At 40.8% G+C, this 22742-nt stretch overlaps 1 protein-coding gene across 2 annotated transcripts in view; it reads left to right on the top strand.

The window, feature by feature from the left end:
- The window catches only part of GGNBP2 (gametogenetin binding protein 2), a 36584-nt gene that overhangs the window by 9064 nt on the left and 4778 nt on the right, over positions 1 to 22742 (top strand). The window contains exons 5-10 of one of the 2 annotated variants that reach the window (XM_075264291.1): positions 1269 to 1382; positions 4245 to 4448; positions 12122 to 12296; positions 16163 to 16357; positions 18895 to 19054; positions 22590 to 22718. In XM_075264291.1, coding sequence (XP_075120392.1) covers positions 1269 to 1382; positions 4245 to 4448; positions 12122 to 12296; positions 16163 to 16357; positions 18895 to 19054; positions 22590 to 22718 — 977 coding nt within the window. Of the gene's footprint in view, positions 1 to 1268; positions 1383 to 4244; positions 4455 to 12121; positions 12297 to 16162; positions 16358 to 18894; positions 19055 to 22589; positions 22719 to 22742 lie in introns of both variants that reach the window. The other variant, XM_075264290.1, reaches the window with a different exon arrangement.

Below are 22742 nucleotides of genomic sequence, written 5' to 3'. Positions count from 1 at the left end.
TCACAACCACTTTTAATTTTCTTTTTATGCCTAGGAGACATTAGTTATGCCTTCATAAACCCGCAACCTTTTACTATAAAACTAGCTTTTTTTTTTTTTAAATTCATTCATTCATTTATTTATTTTTACTTTTATTTGTGTTCAGTGTGTGGGATAATCGTTATAGATGTGCGAGCATGTATGGGAATTTAATTTTTTCTTACCTATCCATAATAACACATTTTTAGTTAACGTATTGTTTATTTTAATGATTTAATGTTGAAGTTTGATCACATAATAATTCCTGACAATTTTAGTTTGCAGTCTCACACTTATGCCATGTTCAATAACATAAGGGAAAAAAAGCACATACTTATGTTTCACACTGCTCAAGTGCCACTGGCCTTTGTGTCGACTAATAGGGTAAATCAACTCAAATGAAAATTTCTAGATACCAAATTTTCATGTGCTCCATCCTTTGTACTTCAGCTAATGTGGTTTCAAACTTTTCAAATAGACTTCTGCTGCATATGTAGTGTTCTCAGTGTCGAAGTACTTTTAGTGGGTGACCATGACATTTTGAAAAGTAATTTTATATTAAAGGGGCTCTTTCATTGGGAAAAGTCATTTTTAGCCAAGCACATACTTGCATAGCCTTTTGTATGTAAATTGCCTCAGTAGTCTTTGAATAAGTCCGTTTTATTCATATGCTAATTAGCCTTCTTCGTGCACCCCTAAAGTGTCTGATCACAGTCTTCTCTATATGTATGAGAGCAGAGAGCATGAGTCATCAGCAAAGCCGCTTCTGCTGTACATACACATAGAGAATAGCAGAGAGGAGTGCACGGTGAGACTTCCAATGCACGGAGAAGGCAAATTAGCATATGAATAGAAAACAGACTTATTCAAAAACTACTGAGTCAATTTACATATAAAAGGTGTGGAATATAATAAAAAATGTGTGGAATAGTCTTTCTAAAGGCTATGCAAGTATGTGCTTAGCTAATAATGACTTTTCCCAATGATAGAGCCCCTTTAAATAAGATTCATGCTGTGAAAATAGCCCTTGAACCTTGTAATGTAAATGGTGAATGTGTCCTCTCTTTTCTGAGATTTTCAAAATGGTGAGGAATATATAGTGGCTGACTACATAGGTTATTTAAAAGAGGTTGCGTAAATTACAGCATATGAGTGTGAGTTATGCGAAAATATCAGCTTATATTATGAGACTTGTTAGACAATAAAATGTATATTTTATCTTCCTCCCACAACCCAAACTTCTTTTGCAGGGGAAACTGGATGGATATTTGGGAAGTAATGTCCCAGGAATGCCGTGATGAAGTGGTTTTAATTGATTCTAATTGTCTGTTGGAAACTTTGGAAAATTACCTTCGTAAGCACAGGTACGTTTTTATTCGCACAAAAAAGTTAAACATAAAGTGCTCTAGGGGGCATGGAAGAACCTAGATGGGCTCTGTTATCAGCATTGCTGCACTGCAGCATAACCCCACCTAGTTCCTCATCCTACAGTTGACAGACTTCAAAAGATTTGACAAGAACCAGGAAAATAGAAGTAGCAAAAATCCTCCCAAACGAAATATTGTACTGGATATTGTACCGGAAACAGTCGGTTGACACTCTGGCCACCAATCAGATGCATGGCCATCAGCACCGTTTTATATGTAAATGGTTAACTAGCTGCTTAGATCGATGCAAATAGGAAGACAAATTGATGTATTAATAGGTAAATGGACAGATGCATATATAAACTATATGTATGCATCCACCTACCTGTGCATCTGTCTAACTATGAATCTATACATCACTCCCTCTAAAGATGTGGCCCAAAGTTTTGATACTGACAAATTTTGTATTTCAAAAAATTTTCTGCTTGTTGTTGTTGTTGTTGTTGTTGTGTTTTGTTTTTGTTTTTTTTTTCTTTTTTTCTTAGTGTTTTAGTCAGATGTTTCTATAATATGCTGAAGTACATTTAGAAGAACTTCAGATGTCTTTAACCTCTTCCCAACATCCGTTGTAATAGTGCGGTGGATGTCGAGTGCTTAAATATGGCGGCCCTGCTTAGGAGCTGTATTATACATGGTGCCGCCATATTGGCCAGGATCGGTGGCCCCCAGAATGAGATCCTGGGCTGACGTTCAGTTGCCATGATAGCCAGTAGCCTATTGAAGGCTCCCAGTCTTCTCTAGCATTCATTTATATGACAGTATTTTGCAATTCATTAGCATTGCAATGCATTGCATTAGTGATCAGACCCCCTAAGGGGGGTCTAGTAAATAAGTATAAGAAAAAAATCCAAATCACCTGCACCCCCTTTCCTAGAACACATATAAAAGTACTTAAACACTGTGAAACGCATACACTTTAGGTACCCCTGTGTCCAAAAACGCCTAGTCTACAAATCTATAAAAATATTCTACATTGAATGCTGTAGCTGCAAGAAGAAAAATCGTGTCAAACTGCTGTTTCACCCCAGATTTAAAAATTTGAATAAAAAATTATCAAAGAGCTAGACATTCCCAAAAAGGGTATAACTAAAAAGTACACCTGGCCTTCAAAAAAAAAGATTCCCTATGCATTCCTATACATGGAAATATAAAAAGGTTACAGGTGTCAGAATATGGTGATTTTAAGAAAAATTGTTAATTTTTTTTTTTTTTTTGCAAATTTTTGTTAAGGGGTTAAAATGTAACTAAAACTTTAAAAGTTTGTCATCCTTGGAATCGTACTGACCCATAGAATACAGATACCTGTCATTTTGTCTGCAGAGTGAATGCCGTTAAAAACGAAGCCCGTAAGGAAGTTGTACAAATGCACTTTTTCTCCAATTCCATCCTATTCAATCCCCCCCCCAGTATATTGTACAGAATATTAAATGGTACCATTATGAAGAACAATTTGTCCTGCAAACATTAACCCTTATTTTTGAGGAATGACCATGGGTCAACATTGGGATTGAGATCTGGGGAGTTTTCTGGTCAGGGACCCAAAAATTTTTAGTTATTGGTCACTGAAATACATGCTTATCACTTTTGCTTTGTGGCGTCATGAATTGCAGATAAAGTCTGGTCATGTGCATTACATCTTAGTAACTCCATGTGCCTCATAGTAATAGCAGTTAACCCCATCATGTCCCTCACATTAACCCCTGTGTGCTTCACATAAGTTACTGATATGTGGGACATATGGAGGTAATAATTAGGTATCTTCATAATTAAGATCCTCTATTAGTACCCCCATGTCTCACATATTAGTAACCATTATATGGGGCACACAGGTGTTAATATGAGGGCCATGATGGGGTTAACTGCTATTAATGTGAGGCACATGGAGTTACTGAAACTAAATTAATAACTCCAAATGCCTGACATTAGTAGGCAGAGTAACTAAAGGAAGGTCCCTGTGTGTGTCACGTTACTGTAGCTTCCTCTCCTCCATATAATAGACATCTTCTATAAGACTCAATGAATCCTGGCCACTGACTTATCTGAAGATGTTACATTCTAGTGGCTACAGGACCTTTGATGACATTAATCACGTAACCTCATGACAGGCCAATCACAGAGCAGTAGCACTAAAGGACCTCCCCCTTCGTTTAATTTTATGCAGGTCCTTCAAGTTTCTGTGCTCTGTGGACCTTGACTCGAGTATAAGCTGAGGGGGGCTTTTTCTGCATAAAAACTGCTGAAAATGTCGGCTTATACTAAAGTATATATGGTATATGATATGCATCTGTCAGTGATATGATATGTCTGTCCATACCGTTATCTTCCTACCTGTTTATGCATTTATCAATCTTTGTATACATTGTTTCTTTTCCTATGGCTGTCTCTGGAACTAGCTACCAATTTGGCTGTAATAGTGTATAAAAGGTGCCGGTGGCCATTCATTTTATTGGTGGCTAAAGGTTTGGGGGAAGCTGGGTGGGGTTTTACTGTTGACAGGCAGTGCTGAAAACAAAATCAATCTAATGCCTGCCACGCCCCCAAACCACATTGTTCTAATTTGCATATCAGGACTATGTGATTCTTATGTACAGTCAAAAACCCAACAAACTGACAGTAATAAACTAAAATAATCACTGCATTCCTAAGGCCCAAAAGAATTGTCTTAAATGGTTGAGTAGATTTGAGTAAAATTTTAGAAATTGACGATAGATAGAAGATTGCTTTTGATATTACTTTTTTTTTTTTTTCAATGTATAAATTGTATTTTGGTCATGATCACAATTTCTTTTCCATTAACAGGTTTTGTACAGACTGCAAGAACAAAGTACTTAGAGCATACAACATTCTAATTGGTGATCTTGACTGCAGTAAAGAAAAGGGCTACTGTGCAGCGCTTTATGAAGGACTTCGCTGTTGTCCACATGAGCGACACATTCATGTTTGCTGTGAGACAGATTTCATTGCTCATCTTCTGGGTAGAGCAGAGCCAGAGTTCGCCGGAGGGTATGAGTATGTAACTTGCTAGAGTTGGCTTTCTAGCGTTTTCCTACTTTTATATTTAATATTTGTAAGTTGTACAAATGTAGTAATTAGAAATGCTCAACTTAAAATGCACCTAAACCTTTACATAAATCAATAGTACAGTATTTGTACATAAGGAATAATGCTATGTCTGGCAATTTTTACATGTTCTACATTTTTTAACCTATGCCACTATGAAGACTTCATTGATTTAATTTTCGATTTTCTAAGAGCTGGTGGGAGGAAACTAGTTTCTGAGGTCTTCTATATACTACACACACAGTACAGAATAATCTGACTTATTGCAATGGCATCATCCTATTAGAGTTCACACACTCTCTAATTCACTGTGGTCTTTAGAGCAACTCATTCGTTTTCTAATGTTTGTATATCCAGCTGTTTATATATACAACTTGACTGCTTGATTTTTATATACCTGTGGCAATAGAACTGAATGAAACTCCTAAATTCAGTGATTGAAGTATGTTTCAATACCTTTTCTCCATATAGTGTAGTATATGTATAGCTTTATACACATATATGCAGTCACCTTCAATTTGAATCTGATAACTCTGCACTGTGGGAATTTGCTGCAAAGGCAGTTAGAACTGATGGAAAAAAAGTTCAGTCAAATTGATTTGTATATTGCTGAATAACTGTAGCAGAAGCATTTACAGCACACTTTGACTACTGTCAGTAAATTAAATCCCAACTTCATTTCAATTACATTTTACATAACATGCCCTCTCACCAAAAGAATATGAAATACAAGGATCACTAACTACCAACATTGAGTTATTCAGGTCTTTGTTTCAAATAACAAGTAAAGATTTGTAAAAGCACATTAAAATTACATTGTTCATTGAGTCCATTTGTCTGCCTTGAACCCAACATAAAGATCCAATAAACTTTTTTTTATACCAATCTAAGCCTAAATTGTTCTGTAGAGATGAGCGAACACTGTTTGATCGAATAGGTATTCGATCGAACATCAGGCCGTTTGAGGTATTAGATTCCAATCAAATACCACGCGGCAAATGCAGTAAAAATTCGTACCCACCCCCCCTCCCACCTTCCCTGGCGTGTTTTTTTTTTTTTTTCATCAATAACTGTGCAGGGGAGGTGGGACAGGAACTACGACAACGTAGGCATTGAAAAAACCCATTGGCTGCCGAAAACATGTGACCTCGGATTTATAAGAATAGCGGCTGCCATCTTCGTCACATTTGCAGTCAGAGATAGGGAGAGAGAGAGAGCTGCTGAGAGCTAGTAGGCAAGGAAAAACTGAAGAAAAACAATTCTTTTCAGAGCTATAGTGCAGGGAGAGGAGTCGAGCTTTCCACGGGGTGTCCCCCGAAAACTAACAGGGATACAGAGTAATTAGGTCCAGCTATATACGCTCAACCCAGCTTTCCACTGTGTGTCCCCACAAAAAACTAACAGGGATACAGAGCAATTCAGTCCGGCTATATACGCTCAACCCAGCTTTCATTCGTGTATAGACCATAAAAATCGCATTACTATACATCTAAAAATGTGTAAGGCTAGCGCAGAGGGACGGGGGGGCATGGAAATGCAGATGCGGAGAAAGGTTGCGGTCAACCAACAGCGTCTCCCGTGCCTAGCGCTCTGCGGCAGCAAGCATTGCGCTTCCCCACAGTCCCCGGCTTGATGGCCACATTAAGTAGGGTGCAGGGCACAAACCTAACTAAGCCCAAGCACCAGGAACAGGTGTTACAATGGCTGGCGGATAATGCTTCCAGCACATTCTCCACCAGCCAGTCAGCCTCTACCTCAACTCCTCCTGCCCAATCTTCCCAGCAAAGTAATCCCACCTTTCCCACCTTCCAGGAGCTGTTTTCGGGTCCATTCACTGTCCCTCTCTCTGTCCCACCACGTCCCGAATCACAGGAGGTACCAGATGAGTTTCTGTGTCCTGATGCCCAAACACTGGAGCATCCGCCATCTCCTGTTGTTGTTGACCAGCAATCCGCCCTCAGTGACAACGATGACGAGACACAGTTGCCATCAGGGCAGCCAGTTGCCATCTTTGGTGTGCAGGAGGAGGAGGAGCCGAAAGAGGAATTGGAAGAGGAGGTGGTGGACGATGAGGACACTGATCCGACCTGGACAGGGGGGGATGTCAAGCGGGGAAAGCAGTTTAGATGTGGAGGGAAGTGCAGCACTAAAGAGGGTGGCTAGAGGCAGAGGCATGTCCAGAGGCAAAGGACAGCTGCTTCACTGAACCCAGGCCACAGCCAGCAAGGCCCAAAATGCTCCCTATTCTAGCCAGCCTAGAACAAATACCACATCGAGGCCACGGTCTTCCATGGGGTGGAGATTTTTTTTAATGTATGTGCGGAGGACAAATATAGTGCGGTTTGCACACTTTGCAACTCGAAACTGAGTAGGGGCTCTGAAAAGAGCAACCTTATGACCACTGCCATGCGCTGTCATTTGGAATGCAAGCACTGGGCTCAGTGGTAGAGAGCAAACGCAGGACGATCATCATCTGACGTTGCCGCCACTGCCTCTCCCACTGTTGCCAGTGCTGGCGCTGCATTCCAGACCAGCAGCCAGGACACCTTCACATCTCCCTCTGCCACTTTGGAGACTTCTCCCTCATCTTCTCCTTTTACTGCCTCTGCTCCTTCTCTTGCACCATCATGCACATCTTCCCAGCAACCCACCATCTTCCAGACGTTTGAGCGTAGGCCATCCCTAGCCGTCACTACTTCTCCCGCTGTGCCGTGCCCGCCTTGCACCAGCACGTATCATGCAACATCATACGGGCCCTAAGTTCCGCGCTTTGCACAAAGGTCCACTTGACCACCAACGCGTGGACAAGTGCATGCAGACAGGGACGCTACATTTCACTGACGGCGCACTGGGTGAATGTAGTTGAGGCTGGGATCGGGTCACAAACTGGGGTGGTCTACCTCATTTCCCTGCCCAACATTCCTGGCAGGGGCTCTGAACCATCACCCTCCTCCACCATCACATCGATCCCAGCTACCTGCTGGAAATTCTGCAGCACTGGCATGGGGAGACGTCAGCAGGCCGTGCTGAAGCTTATCAGCTTGGGGGACAGACAGCACACTGCCTCCGAGGTGAGGGAAGCCCTCCTCGATGAGACGTCAACATGGTTTTCGCTGCTGCACCTGGGCTCAGGCATGGTTGTGTGTGATAACGGCCGGAACCTGGTAGTGGCTTGCCAACCTTCAACACGTTCCATGCCTGGCTCACGTTTTCAATTTAGTTGTGCAACGGTTTTTAAAAACTTACCCCAATTTAGCCAAGCTACTGGTGAAAGTGCAGCGCTTTTGCGCCCACTTTTGCAAGTCTGCAGTAGCTGCTACTAGCCTCAAAACACTCCAGCAACGCCTCCATCTGCCAGAACACCGGCTGTTGTGCAACGTCCCCACACGCTGGAACTCGACATACCACATGTTGAGCAGAGTGTGTGAGCAGCAGAGACCCTTGATGGAGTACCATCTCCAAAACCCAAGGGTTCCTCAGTGTCAGCTCCCACAGTTTCTGCACCATGAGTGGCAGACTTATGCGCGATCTTGCGTGTCTTTGAGGAGTCCACCAAGAGGGTTAACTGTGACGACGCACTTGTGAGTGTAACAATCCCGCTCCTGTGTGTGATGCGAGAATTCCTCATCGCCATCAGGGATAATGCATTGTACGCTGAGGAGTTCTCTCCTGTCCTGTGGTCGGCTCATTGCCTAGGGGCTATAGGGGTTAATGCTCATTGCCTAGGGGCTAGACCCAGGTCCACAGGGTGTACTGGGCTCTTATGTTCATTGCTTAGGGGTTTCTATACTTACCTGTAGCAATATCAGTGAAATTCTCTTTCATCCACTTCAATACACAGCCTGGATCGCTTCTCCGGGTCTTCTGTGCAGCCCTGTGAAGAGAGGACTGCCTGATCTCATGAGAACTCACGAGAGCACGCAGCAGAAGCAGCTCCGACACTGTCCACTGCTAATTGGACAGTGTTAGACTGACGTAGCTCTTGCCTTTATAGTCAGAAACGCCCTTCTGACTGTAAAGGCTTAATTAACATACGGCGCGCCAGAATTATCGGGGCTCAGAGCTCCAAAACGAGAGGGGCTAGGGAGATAATTCAAAGTGCACCAGAGTCTGTGCAGCAGCGCCTATAACATGGTGCAGGAAGCTGCACAGGCTTGGAGTGGTGAAAGGTCCTCTTTAAAAAAAAAAAAAAAAACAGTTCACAGCGGAGAGCATAAAATGCTACCGCCGCTCACGGCCGGACATCTTTTCAAACCCATTCAAATGAATGGGTTTGAAAGAGTCCTGCAGGTTTCCGTCTCCTGCCTCTGTTTTGTGCAGGAAACGGAAACCTGCAGAACGGAAACCGGGCGCAGATGTGAACGAGCCCTTAGGGGCATTACATCTCTTGCTGGGGTTCATTCAATGCTCTTGAACTGCCCCTAACTGCCTTCCAGCTCTGCCCCCCTTTGCTTAAGTGATGTCTACCACTTTGCTACATTTTATCTGCAGTTAGGGTTAGTTATCCAGAACAGAGGGATGCCCTTGCAGGAAAAGAAATTCCCCTAAATCCCTTTTCAGTTAATTTGCAGAAGAGCAAAATGTAGGTTTTAATGAAAATAAAGCTGCATTGCAGAAGAAGAAAGGCATCTATGGTATCTAATGACTGTACCTTGACATTTTGTTTATTTGAGTCCCAATTTTTCAACTGACAGATTCCCTTTTACCTGAGACAATTTGAAAGCGGCTTACCTAGAATCGCAGAGATTGTGACTGTGCAGAAACAGAATTTAACATTATTCCCTTTTGAGTTTAACACCATGTCATCCATTTTGTGTGTGAAGTGTGGCGCTTACTGAGTGAGTCACCTCCATGCGTGGAATTTGGGTTTCAGGTTTTATGAGAGAGTTTTGATTGCTGTACTGGTTTCAGCCATTGTGCCATGTGGTCAAAGTTCGCAATGAACACACAATTTGTCATCACCATTCAACCCCTATAGCAATGGGGAAGAGTGTTGAATTCTGCATACCGTATTTTTCGGACTATAAGACGCACTTTTTCCCCCCAAAATTTGGGGTGAAATGAAGAGTGCGTCTCATAGTCTGAATGTGTCCGCCACCGCCAATACAGACCCGGCATCCGCTGTAATAGAGAGGCGGATGCCGGGGAGGGTTAGACGCCGGAACAGGTGTCGGGGCCTGCGCCATTGCTACGCTCCTGCCCTGCAGGAAGCCAGCAGCGGCAGGAGCGATGCCGCTATTCCGCTTTTTCTGCCTATTTCAATACCCAAAAACTGATGAGCTTCATGCCCACAGCTCAAATTCAGTGTGTGACATCTCATCCAGCCACACACAGTATTTTATATTGAGAGAGAAAAAAAAACCAAAAACCTTAAAGATCATTATCTGGAGATACATTTTTAAAATTTAATCCTAGAGATGGGCTTTGGATTTGGGTGATTTTAGGGTCATTCCATATCAAGTGAACCAAAAATGAATATTTTTTTTTTACCTGACGTCTTTTAGATTTTTATTTTTATGACTTACAACTTAAGTTAATTACAAATTAAAAGTTTTGAATTTTTTTTCTTCATCTGCTAATTTTTTTTTACAAACTTCTAAAGTTTCAAAAAAGCGCAAATTTTGGTTTGGTATGGCTTTACATTTTTTATCATATCTCGGGCTAGAATTAAGATAAAGAGGTTGGAGAGGTATCATTTTTCTCAGAACGGTACCGGCTTTCATTTGATATGTCACAAGACAATGTTTCTTTATATTTTGGAGAAATCAAATTCAAAATTTCGGAGCACAACTGTGAAAAAAAACCGTATGTTTTAAAATTGTGAAAAAATGCATGTTACTTGTGCTCTTCTTTATATTTGTACAAGGTTTCAACTTGGGACAAAATTGGGAATTTCTTCTTTTTTTTTTTTTTTTAAATCCTTGAATGATTTGATTTTATGCTTGTGTGGCTTCTTCCTTTTTTTTCTTTTCAAATTACAACTTGCTGTATTTAACATTTATATGCAACAATAAAGAAACATAAAAAACAAATCCCTTCAGTGTCAGAATAAATACATCTTGTCATCAGAACACAACTTGTTAAGCATTTTCAACCTGAATGCGTTGAACAAACCGAAAGAAAAAAGCTGATCATATCCTCAAGTGGGATTATCTAAATACAGTTGCATCCTAATTATATGTTAGCAAGATTAAAAGAACAAATATTTTTAACACCTATTTCTATATGTAACATTTTTTTATTTTTTTTATTTTATCACTAAACATGTAATTTATTAAGAATAGTACAGTATTAAAATACTCAGTCTATGAACTAATCAAACAAAAGGACGTATTTAAACTACTGGCCTTTTATCATCAATTTGTCCCTTCTAGTGAGTGAAATGTAATCTTCTCCATATGCGCTTACTAGCAATGTGTCACAGAGTATGTCCGGCCTGTCATGGTGTTCGGCTCCACCTAAGTTAAAGGGATTCAATCATTAAAATGACATTTTTTTTCTCCCTAAGGGAGCCTTCACACGGAGTTTACGCTCTGCTCATTCTGAACGTAAACTCGTTCAGAGTGAGCGGCGTAAACCAGATCCCATTGACGTCTAGGGGTGCCGGCATATGCGCGCTACCCATTGAAATCAATGGGATGCTTTTTTACCTATTGCTTTCAATGTGATACGAGCGTATTACATTAAAAGCAATAGCTAAAAAAGCCTCCCACTGATTTCAATGGGTAGAGCACGTATGCTGGCACCCATTGAAGTCAATGGGATCTGTTTTTTAACGCCACTCACTCTGAACGAGTTTACGTTCAGAATGAGCGGAGCATAAACTCCGTGTGAAGGCTCCCTAACACGTAGGAATAGCTTTAAGAAAAGCTATTCTTCTCCTACCTTTAGATGTCTTCACCGCAAAGCCATTCGGTAGAAATCCCGGTTTTCTTCTGTATGCAAATGAGTTCTCTTGCAGCACTGGAGGCTTCCCCAATGCTGCGAGAGAATTCTCCAGCGCCGCCTCCATCTTCGCCTGGAACAGCCTCTCCCTGTTTCATCTTCTGGCACTGGCTTCAAACTTCTGGGCATGCGTTTTAATTCTTCTACTCCTAGCTTTATTGCAAGCTTTGTAGCACTCAGTGCTCTGTACCATGCAGTGATGAATAACATGTCCATCGCTATCCCTGATATATATGCCTCATGTTCTAGAACACACAACCTTGATATTTTGTACGTGACATCTGCACTATAAAGTGTCCACCTACCTCTGACAATTGACTGAGAGGCTTTCAGGTGACGCTAGAACTGCACAGTGTCTCACAAGACACATCTCTAATGTATCTTTACTGTGCAGTACGTGTGGCATCAGCCATTTTAGTTTATCCAAGTCAAATTTGCATTTATTCTGTTTTGTTAAAAACGGAATAATTTGGAATATTTGTGTTAAACCTGGTTCATGATAAATTTGGTTCACCCATTTCTATTCATACGTATATGGTTATAGATATAAATATTAGCATCATTTCTTTCTCTATACACTGTAAAATTCATGTATTCTAGTTAAGTTTGTTTTAAGTATGTGTTAGTGAATTATTTTTAACGCTTACATCTAACCTTTCCTGTCTTTGAAGACGTAGGGAAAGACACGCAAAGACGATTGATATAGCCCAGGAAGAAGTTTTGACGTGTCTTGGAATCCATCTCTATGAGAGACTTCACAGAATCTGGCAAAAACTACGAGCTGAAGAGCAAACATGGCAGATGCTTTTCTACCTTGGAGTTGATGCATTGCGCAAAAGCTTTGAGGTAATAATTATATTTGCAAAAGAGGGGTAATATTCATAAGCATGTTCATGCTTCCTTATATACCTTATACTGGAATGTGTATTTATGGTGTAACTCCCATTTAATTTTTATTTATTTTTCCTATTGCGTTGGGGAGGGGATAAGTGAACAATTTTGCAGTTCTCTTAACCCAGGCCCTCAAACTTCAGCCCGAGGGCCACATGTGGTCCGCCGAGGACATTTAACCAGCCCGCCGCATGTGGCCCATGCTCAAACACCTGGATCGCTCACTAACGGGGAATCCAATTCCCTGATAGTGAGCGGATCGCTGCACATACAATTGAAAACTGTCAGTGTAGGCCGCAGTTGCGTGGCCTACACTGACTGCAGAGAGTCACCTCTGCCCTGACGCAATGGCGATTACTTCATCGCGCTTGCAGTCTGAAAGAGAAGGACGCTCTTCATGGGTAATTATAATAGAGTGTGTGAGTGATTGTATGTGTTTGTGTGTGTTGTACTGAGGAGCATAGAATACAGTGGGGGGCATAATGAGCATATAATACAGTGTGGGGGGGGGTGTACTAAGGGAATATAATACAGTGGGGTGGGAGGTGTAATGAGGAGCATATAATACAGTGGAGGGGCGTACTGAGGAGCATATAATACGGTGGGGGAATACTGAGGAGCATATAATACAGTGGGGTGGGGACATACTGCAGAGCATATAATACTGTGTGTGTGTGGGGGGGGTGCTACTGTGGAGTACATAATCTTAAATTTTTTTGAAACTATATTACTGGTTTGAGGGACAGTGAACTGGCTCCCTGTTTGAAAAGTTTCTAAAAAATGGGGGGAAAAAAATATTTTCAAGGGTAACCGCGCTTCTCTAGGATATAGATGTAGGTAACCAACGGGTTCACGGCACGTATGCACAATTGTGCTTGTGAATAACCGAGTAATGTGTGGCAGTGTATCCAATATGCGGCTCCAGGTTGATTAAACTGAATTATGGATTGTATCCAAACAACTGATAAGCTACATGCTCACTCGGGAAAAAATTAGTAGAAAGAATATGTTGACAGTAAACACTTTATTCGGAATATGATGACACATTTCGGGGTGTTGAAGTCATACAAATGGCTTCACCTCTTCATCAGATCTGCATGCGGCTTTCTAGGATTCCCCATAGTTTAGGCTCATTTTCTTTGCAACAACACCCAGAAGGGGACTGCTGACCAGGGACCAGACGGACTCTGATATGAGGCACTGGAGGGTACAGGCAGAGGAATAGTCCGGAACAAGCCAGAGATCAGTGGCAGATAAACAAGGTTGAATATAACCTAATTGTTCAGGGCAGACAACTCAGGCTGAGTCCAGGACATGCAGAGGTCATACACGGGCAGATGGCAGCAGGATCAGAAGTGTGGCCAATAAACAATCCAAAAGCAATAGCATGCAGAACCCCACGAAATGAATGAATGTATATAACACTTCTGACAGGTGGAAAAGTTCCATTAGGGCTCACATCTGCGCCCCGGTCTCCGTTATGCAGGTTTTCGGTTCCCTGCGCGAAACTGGACAGGAGACGGAAACCTGCAGTTATTTTTCAAACCCATTCATTTGAATGGGATTAAAAAGTGTCCGGCTGTGAGCGCTGGTGAGCATTTTGTGCTCTCCGCGGCGAAACTGTTTTTTTTTTTTTAACTGGACTCAAAGTCAGATGTGCAGGACTTTGTGTCCGATTTAAACCCCCCCCCCCCAAAAAAAAAAAAAACCAAAAAAAATCCACTGTCTGCTAGGTTTGTCTTCTGTCGGCAGAAGACAGAAACCTGAAAACGTAGATCAGGTGCCAGCGTCAGTTAGATAACATTTTCACCCATTCAATGTCAAATAACAAAAGATCCACTATGGTTGAGATTAAAGGTTTACTGAGTAAAACACAGTAACAAGGATTCATCTGAATGTAACACCGTATATACTCGAGTATAAGCCGACCCGAATATAAGCAGAGTCCCCTAATTTTACCACAAAAAAACTGGGAAAACTTAATGACTTGAGTATAACCCGGGGGGAGGAAATGTAGCAGCTACTGGAAAATTTCAAAAATTAAAATGGTCAGAGTTTTTGGGTGTAGTAGTTGCTGGGTGCTGAGGAAGGGGAGGGGGTGTTTTGGTTGTCTGTTTGCCCCTTCACTGAGCTTGAGGACTGGGATTTTTTTCCCCCACTTGGAATTCAGCCTGGCTGTATATAGGGTATCTGCGGAGCTCCTATTAACCTCTTCCCCACAGAACAGGAGCACTGCAGATACCCTATATTCAGTAGACCGGTCACTTTCAGACACAGGGATACCTAATGTGTATGTGTTTCACAGTAATTTACTTTTATATGTATTCTAGGGAAAGGAGGGATTTAGAACTTTTATTTCTTTATTTTTTTTTTAAAGCTTCTTTTTTTTTTTCCCCACTACTTTATGGGAGATTCTATACATTGATATTGCGGCTGGTCATATACCCCCCACCCTTCTAACAAATAAATAAATTTTGCTGACTTGAGTATAAGCTGAGGGGGGGCTTTTTCAGCACAAAAACTGTGCTGAAAAATTCACACGTAGAAGTAGCCTTAGGAAAGGCTATTCTTAAGGCTACGTCTTTAGCTTCTTTCTTCTCTGCGCCGCCGTTCGGTAGAAATCCCGGTTTTCGTCGGTATGCAAATAAGTTCTCTCTCGGCACTGGGGGCAGTCCCCAGCGCTCAAACAGCATTAGGAGCGTCCCCAAAGCTGCGAGAGAAATCTGCAAACGCTACCTCCATCTTCTTTAGGAACGACCTCTTCACGTGTCTTCTTCCGGCGCTGGGAGTGAAACTTCTAGGCCTCGGGCAGAGCCGACTGCCCATGCCCACAGGTCACAAGAAAATGACTGCTTACGCCGGAAGAAGACATATGAAGAGGCTGTTCCTGAAGAAGATAGAGGTGGCACTGGAGAGTTCCCTTGCAGCATTGGGGGTGCCCCCAGTGCTGTTTCAGCCCTGAGGACCTCAAAACTGCTTGAACACGTCCACTTCGAACTATCTTTCCCTTCCTCACACCCAAACTTCAGTTTACATACACTTGGGGTATGTCTGTGCTCGTGAGAAATAGCATAACAATCTGTGAGATGCATGTTCTTCTTTTTAACCCTTTTTGAATGTTAATTTTAGATCTAAATGAATATATTATGAATTATAAAATTAAATGTCTAAATTCACCTCCATAATACTTTACTTCCTGCAAATGCTTAGTTAACAAGCTTCCCAAAGACTATTTTAAATTATTTGAGGGGTGCAATTTTGATAATGGGGTAATTTATGGGGGTTTCAAGTTTAGGCCTTTATATTCCCTTTCAGAACAAAAGTGGTCCCTAAAAATATTAGTTTGCGATGATTTTCTTGTGAATTTGGAAAATCACAGTTACACTTTTAAGCCTTTTAAGATCCAAAATAAATTAAAGGACGATTAAAAGATGCCAGTATAAAACAGAAGTACGGTAGATAATATTTATTAATGTATTTGGGTGGTATGACTGTCTGAAAAACAGAATTTCACACTTTGAATTTTTTTTTTCTTCTTTTTATAAATGAATACAAAAATATTGTTCATTGTTTACCATTAGCATGTCATGAAATTAACAATCTCAAAATCCCTTGTGTAAGTTATAGCATCTCAAAGTTATTGCCATATAATGTAACATGTCGATTTTGAAAAAAGAAGCCTGGTTCTTAAGGTACTTTTGGGTCCTAAAGGGTTTATATAGTTATAAGGTTGCGTTTTCTTGAACAAAAAGGTTCATAGAATGCTAAATTGTACCATTTATTTTTTAATTCACTGACATTGTAACTTTCTGTTTTTGAAGATGACTGTGGAGAAAGTTCAGGGAATTAGCCGCCTAGAACAGCTTTGTGAAGAGTTTTTGGAAGAGGAAAGAGTACAAGAGCTCAAGCAGGAGAAGAAACGCCAGAAGAAGAAAAATAGGAGAAAAAACAAATGTGTTTGTGCTATACCAGTGTCATCAGACATGAAGGAATTGACAGCTGAAAACGAAAAGGATGTAAGTAATTGTTTTAGCTTAACAAAAAAGGGGTTTGGTCACTTAAAAAAGATTTGGAAAATACAATAACCTGTGATGCTGTGTCCTGACTGTGATTGTATGACACTGGCAGTAAAGGTCCTGGCAGTCCATGTATATCTTTGTTTGCATTGCTTAGGTGTGATATAAAGGTACTTTCAGGAGCACAGCTTCACTGTTTATTTCCTTTTCTAAATTTTGTCTATAATAAGTAGATTCAGCAGTAAATGTGGAGTCGAGTGGCACCCCATCACTGTCAGCATGTTGATGAAACTACTGTTTTTAAATAAAGAAATTGTCATAGTGATGTATTTTCTGTGACAAGCTACTAAATGTACTGTAAACAGTTTCCATCTAAAGGGGTTGTTCAGCAAAAAAAAAAAATGGTGACACAGGCTCATCACAGTACAGTGATCAAAGGTATGGCTTGTAATGAACTGTGCACTTGTATGTCATTACATAGACTGAGTTTTATCCACTGAAAGTAAACAATAGATGACGGCAAGTAGAGATTCGGAAATCCACAAAGATTTGATGCAGAAAGTCTATATGAAAATTGTCTAACTTTTCAGTATACGAACAATTTATTTGCAGGACACTCCATTAAGTGTTAAAAGTACACTTGGAAATTCAAGTCTACATGGGAAGGGTAAAGGATGTGGTTCTCCCCCCCCCCCCCCCCTTCCAAATCTTTTCCCGCAAAATTATATATCCGCTTCTTTAGTCTAAAACAATGATGTCTGTGTGATTGAGCAGTTTTTTTTCCATGTGACTGGTTCCCTTTAAGGCCAGGTCTTCACATAGCATAAACCGCAGCATTTTACAGTCCCCGCAAAGTGAATAGGATTCTGACTAATCCTACTGCAATTTCAAAAACTGTCGCAGGACATCCATTATACACTGGTGTTTTCCATATAGGTATAATTGAAGCAGAAAGTCCACAGTGGAAAACTCTGAGGGTTTTTCCCACTGCACTTTTCATAGAAAGTCCACAATGTTTTTGCCACAGTTTTTACTGGATCGCTTTTTGCTGCGGCTCGCTACTTCAGGCTATAGGCTAAGGCCCCACATGGTATCCCGCAGCTAAAAAGCACTGCGGGTAAAACCACGGTAGTAATGCATTGTTCTTCTTCCTGCAGCGTTTTAGACATAGGTTTCCTCTTTGTACTTTGTTTCAATTCTACCTATGGGGAAACCACCAGCGTTTCCGTAGGTACAATTGACATGCTGCGATTTCCAAAATCACGGTTTTGTAAATCCTGATTTCTACTGCAAAGTGGGCATGGCATTCGCTAGAATCCCATCCGCTATGTCCTGACTGTAAAATGCCACAATTTTTCCTGTGGCTTTTACGCCACTTGGGGACCTGGCCTTAGGGAGGTTTTCTGTGACTTTTAAATTGATTACTTCTCTTGGTTAGGTCGTCAATTGAAGATCTGTGAGCATCTGGGCCCCCTGTGGATCTTCTGGTTGAAGTGGCAGTGGTATTCATGGAGTGCTGCTTCTCAGGCCATGTCACATGGCCTGATTGCAACTCAGTTCCATTTACATAAATACCAATCACATTTGCTAATCAACTGAATGGCAGGGGCCTAGCACAAGGCCCCCCATTTGATGACTTGCATAATCTGCAGCCAAAAAAGCTGCATTTCTACAACATGGAGCCTCAGCCTCCAAGACAGAAAAAACAAGAAAAGCCCTTTTAGGCTAAGGCCCCACGTTGCAGAAACACAGCTTTTTTAGTTGTAGATTTTGCTCTGTTTTTTTAAGCCAAAGCCAAGAATGACTGCAAAAGGAATGGGAAATATATAGTAAGTTCTTATACTTTTAACTTCTGCTCAATCCACTCCTAGCTTTGGCTTAAAAAAAACCACACAAAAAAAGCTGCATTTCCGCAACGTGGGGCTTTAGCCTTAAGGGGGGAAGTGATTACCTGTGATTTTATTGCAGTGGGGAAGAAAGGGATACAGAAAGTGAGAGCAGGCAGAAAAGTCATGGGAAATGTAGTTTATCGACATATTCACTGCATGTTAATAACTGTAATACATGGGAGCATCAAGTAAAATAAAGTAAATCAAAGGGTGCACAAGGGAACAGTGTAGATAATTTTTGAAAGTCCCTTTAAAGTTGCCCTAGGAATCCGTTTGCTTTTTTGCCGAATTATATCTCGTCTTGTATCCAGCGTAGAGGTGACCTAATAGTGTACTAGAGCCTCTTTTCAATTGTAGGGTTTTCTCCAATAAAGATACGTGTGTTATCATTTTATTCACACACTAAGTATCTTTTGATTTCAACAACAACTTCTTGGTGTATTTTCAAAGAAGGGCCAAGCTTCAGAAGGAAAGAGTTTTCTATTCCTAACAGTTAGCACAATAATCCTGACTTCTACAAGAGTCTTCTATTACTTTATTATCACCAAATAAAATCACAGTCTCTGGTATTACCGAATATAAATTATAGTGCAAGTTGCATATTTTCTCCATGTAAAGACTGATGGATATGTTTTGTTTCATCCTTAGGGACCTTCAGGTTATATGGAAATGGGTTGTAATTCCTGCAGCTGCTCAGAAGATAACGGTGGTTTTGTGGAAGTTGCAATAGCAAATGAAAATTCTCCATGTTCCTCATGTACATGTCCAAGTCGCAGTGGCCTGTTGGCATCTCCAAACATTAAAAAGGGTATTGAGCTTTCTTATGTGTAATCATAGATATTAAAAAGTGTCTCTGGAGTATTTAATCTTGGCAACAATAGTAAGATTATAATGACTATGCTGTTATGAAATATAAAAAAACAAAAAACTTGAGTCTTCAGTAGATACCTTTTTTAATGGCTAATTCATAATGATGACAGAATATAACGTTTCAAAGCTTTTTGGCTTCTTCTTCAGATATAACTAAGAACAATTTCTGAAGGCTGCATGTTTATGTACAACAGGACACATAGGGATAGGATTTCAAGAGGTAGGGGGATGCAGAGAAGAGGCTTATTAGTATAAACATGTAAACAATTCACAGGTCCCAGGTTTTTATCTTTATGGCTGTCTTAGTTCAGTGATTTCTATAGCATGACGTGAACCCATGTGAGACATTCATTCCATTCTCCAGAGTGTTAAATAGGGTCATGCTCTTGTATTCATGAATCAGTCGCTGTTTCCTTGATTTAAATGGGCTCTATCACTAGGAAAAGTAATTTTTAACTAATCACACCTTTGCATAGCCTTTAGAAAGTCTATTTCACACCTACCTTTTGTATGTAGATTGCCTCAGTGGTTTCTGAATAAGTCCGTTTATATTCATATGCTATTTAGACTAGTGCACGATAGATGGTGCACACCTCTCTCTGCTGTTTTCTATGGGAGGCTGCTGCTGATGACCGCTTCCTGTTTGCTTCACACACATAGAAGATAATGGGAGAGAGGAGGCTGCTGGGAAGTTCCTGAGCTGGATGAAAGCTCATTAGCATATGAATAAAAACGGACTTATTCATACACCACTGAAGCAATCTACATACAAAACGTAAGTGTGGAATGGCCTTTCTAAAGCCTATGCAAGCATGTGATTAGATAAAAATGACTTTTCCCAGTGATAGAGCCCCTTTAAAATTCCCCTCTTAAAAACAAAATGTCATTGGTGATATTATGATCTTCATTACAGAAATGTTTTGGCACGGGAAGGTCCATTCTCTGTTCTCTAATTGTATGGCGATGTGCGTTCATTCTCACTCTGAGCTTCTGACCGGTCTCTCCAACATACAGATTTTCAGTGGAACATTTGGTGCATATTATTAAATACACTACATTAGGTGTGTTACAGGTGAACATATCTGGGATTTTATATTCCCTGTTAGAGTTTGGTATCTCTATCCTGTTAGTGGTCAGTATGTGAGGGCAGGTTTTGCACCTTTTCTGTCCCCATGGAAATGTTGCTGTGTTAGTTAGAGGTGACAGTGAGCTGCTAACAACCATATTCCTGAGGTTTGGTGGCTGTCTATAGCACAGGAGAGGGGGGTCTGGAAAAATGGATTTTAGACGGTTGTCTTTTTGCAGTAGTGGCTGTAATTTGCGTGTGGTTCCTCTCAGCGTCTCCAGGTGTGGGTTAAATGTGACGACCAGGGGCACCCGATTGTTTTCCTGTTTGGTATTGTATTTTAATAAATCCGATCGTGGTATTCTGGTGGCCCTGTTGATTTGGTTTTCAATTGTTCTTGGATGGTAATCCTGCCTCAAGAATGTGTTTTTGAGGCCTCCCAGGTGTTTGCCTCTATCTGCAGGGTTTGAAAATATGCGATGATATCTGATGGCCTGGCTGTAGACAATGGAGTTCTTTGTGTTTTGGATGAAAGCTATCCCATCTTAGGTAGGTAGGGCGGTCAATTGTTTCTGATACAGTGATGTCTTAATTTTGTTATCCTGTATCTTGATTACTGCGTCCAGGAAGTTTATTTCAGAGAAGGAGTAATTGAGCGTCAGGTTGATGGTGGGATGGAACTGGTTGAATTGTTCATGGAAGGTTTTCAGCTGTTGTTCAGACCCAGTCCAAATGATTAGGATATCGTCAATGAAACGGTAGTAGGCCAGAGGCCTGGTGGTGAAGGTGGATAGAAAGTCACTCTCAAGCTTGGCCATGAAGAGATTAGCGTACTGTTGCGCCATTTTACTCCCCATTGCAGTGCCGGTCTGCTGTAGATAGATACAGTCACCAAAAGAAAAGTAATTGTGGCTGAGGATTAATTTTGTCAGTCAAACGCCTGCCAGTTTTTCATGGAAAAGCAAGGCATGAACGCTGAATCGATGGTGAAACTCACAAAATTCATCCTCACCCACAATTACTTTTCTTTTGGTGATTGCATCGATCTACAGCAGACTGGCACTGCAATGGGGAGCAAAATGGCGCCACAGTGTGCTAATCTCTTCATGGCCAAGCTTGAGAGTGACTTTCTATCCAGCCTCTGGCCAAACTACCATTTCATTGACGATATCCTAATCAGAAGCTCAGAATGAGAATGAATGCACATGGCCATACAATTAGAGAACAGAGAATGGACCTTCCCGTGCCAAAACATTTCTACAATGAAGATCATAATATCACCAATGACATTTTGATTTTAAGAGGGAATTTTAAATCAAGGAAACGGCGACTGATTCATGAATACAAGAGCATGACCCTATTTAACACTCTGGAGAATGCAATGAATGTCTCACATGGGTTCATGTCATGCTATAGAAATCACTGAACTAAGACAGCCATAAAGATAAGAACCTGGGACCTGTGAATTGTTTACATGTTTATACTAATAAGCCTCTTCTCCTCATCCCCCTCCCTCCTGAAATCCTATCCCTACGTGTCCTGTTGTACATAAACAAGCAGCCTTCAGAAATTGTTCTTAGTTATATCTGAAGAAGAAGCCAAAGAGCTTTGAAATGTTATATTCTGTCACCATTATGAGTTAGCCATTAAAAAAGGTATCACCTACTGAAGACTCAAGTTTTTTGTTTTTTATATTTCATACCCACTGGCTAACACGGTACAAAAACAAACATTTTCTTCTTTATGCTGTTATGGTGAATAGTAGTAGTTGGGCTAGGTACATACACATCTCTGCCGGATTTCTGATCTTCTGGTCTATTGGAGAATCAGAAGAGTGAATAAACAGACTGCAAAAATGGCAGATGGCGCAGAACAGAGTCCAAGGGATCACATAGACTATAGGGTACAGAGGTGTATGTTATTTATTGCTATGTATGTTATATTTATTGCAGTGTATGTTATTTTTAACTGAAATTGTTAGATAAAAGTTAGGCTTTCAAGACTAATATGAATCCAGCGTCACAATTTACAATGCATCAACAGATATCTCTTTTGTTCTGGCCTGCTGATGACTTATGGAAGAGAATGTGGAATTAATCCTTTCACTGGCAGGGCTATTTACACATTACAAACACACAGTTTGAATTATAAGATGTAAAAAATTTAGCTATGCATTTTCTAAAAGTAGATAAGTGGCACTTTTCATAAATGCTACCCATCATACTCATGGACTTCATGTAATTCTGTAAAGCATAGTGTTTTGTAAAATGCTGGGAAGTTAATGTTTGTGGCTAAAAGCCTGATTCAAGCTGTGGCTGGTTCACATACCTCCAAAAAACATGGCCTTTGTCACCTGTTATCTAGCTTTCCATAAATTAATGGATTTGCCCTGATTTTTAAATGACAGGCGGCTTAACTGCTCATTCTAATGGAAGCGATTGCGGCTATTCATCTAGTATGGAGGGTAGCGAGTCTGGCTCTCGAGAAGGATCTGATGTGGCCTGTACTGAAGGCATTTGCAACCATGATGAAGCAGGTATTGTCTTTGTGGTGTTTTTTG

This window comes from Leptodactylus fuscus, chromosome 2, assembly GCF_031893055.1.
Source record: "Leptodactylus fuscus isolate aLepFus1 chromosome 2, aLepFus1.hap2, whole genome shotgun sequence".
Lineage (NCBI taxonomy): Eukaryota > Metazoa > Chordata > Amphibia > Anura > Leptodactylidae > Leptodactylus > Leptodactylus fuscus.
The sequence above is the reverse complement of the archived record's forward strand: the minus strand, read 5'-3'. Positions and strand labels throughout refer to the sequence as shown.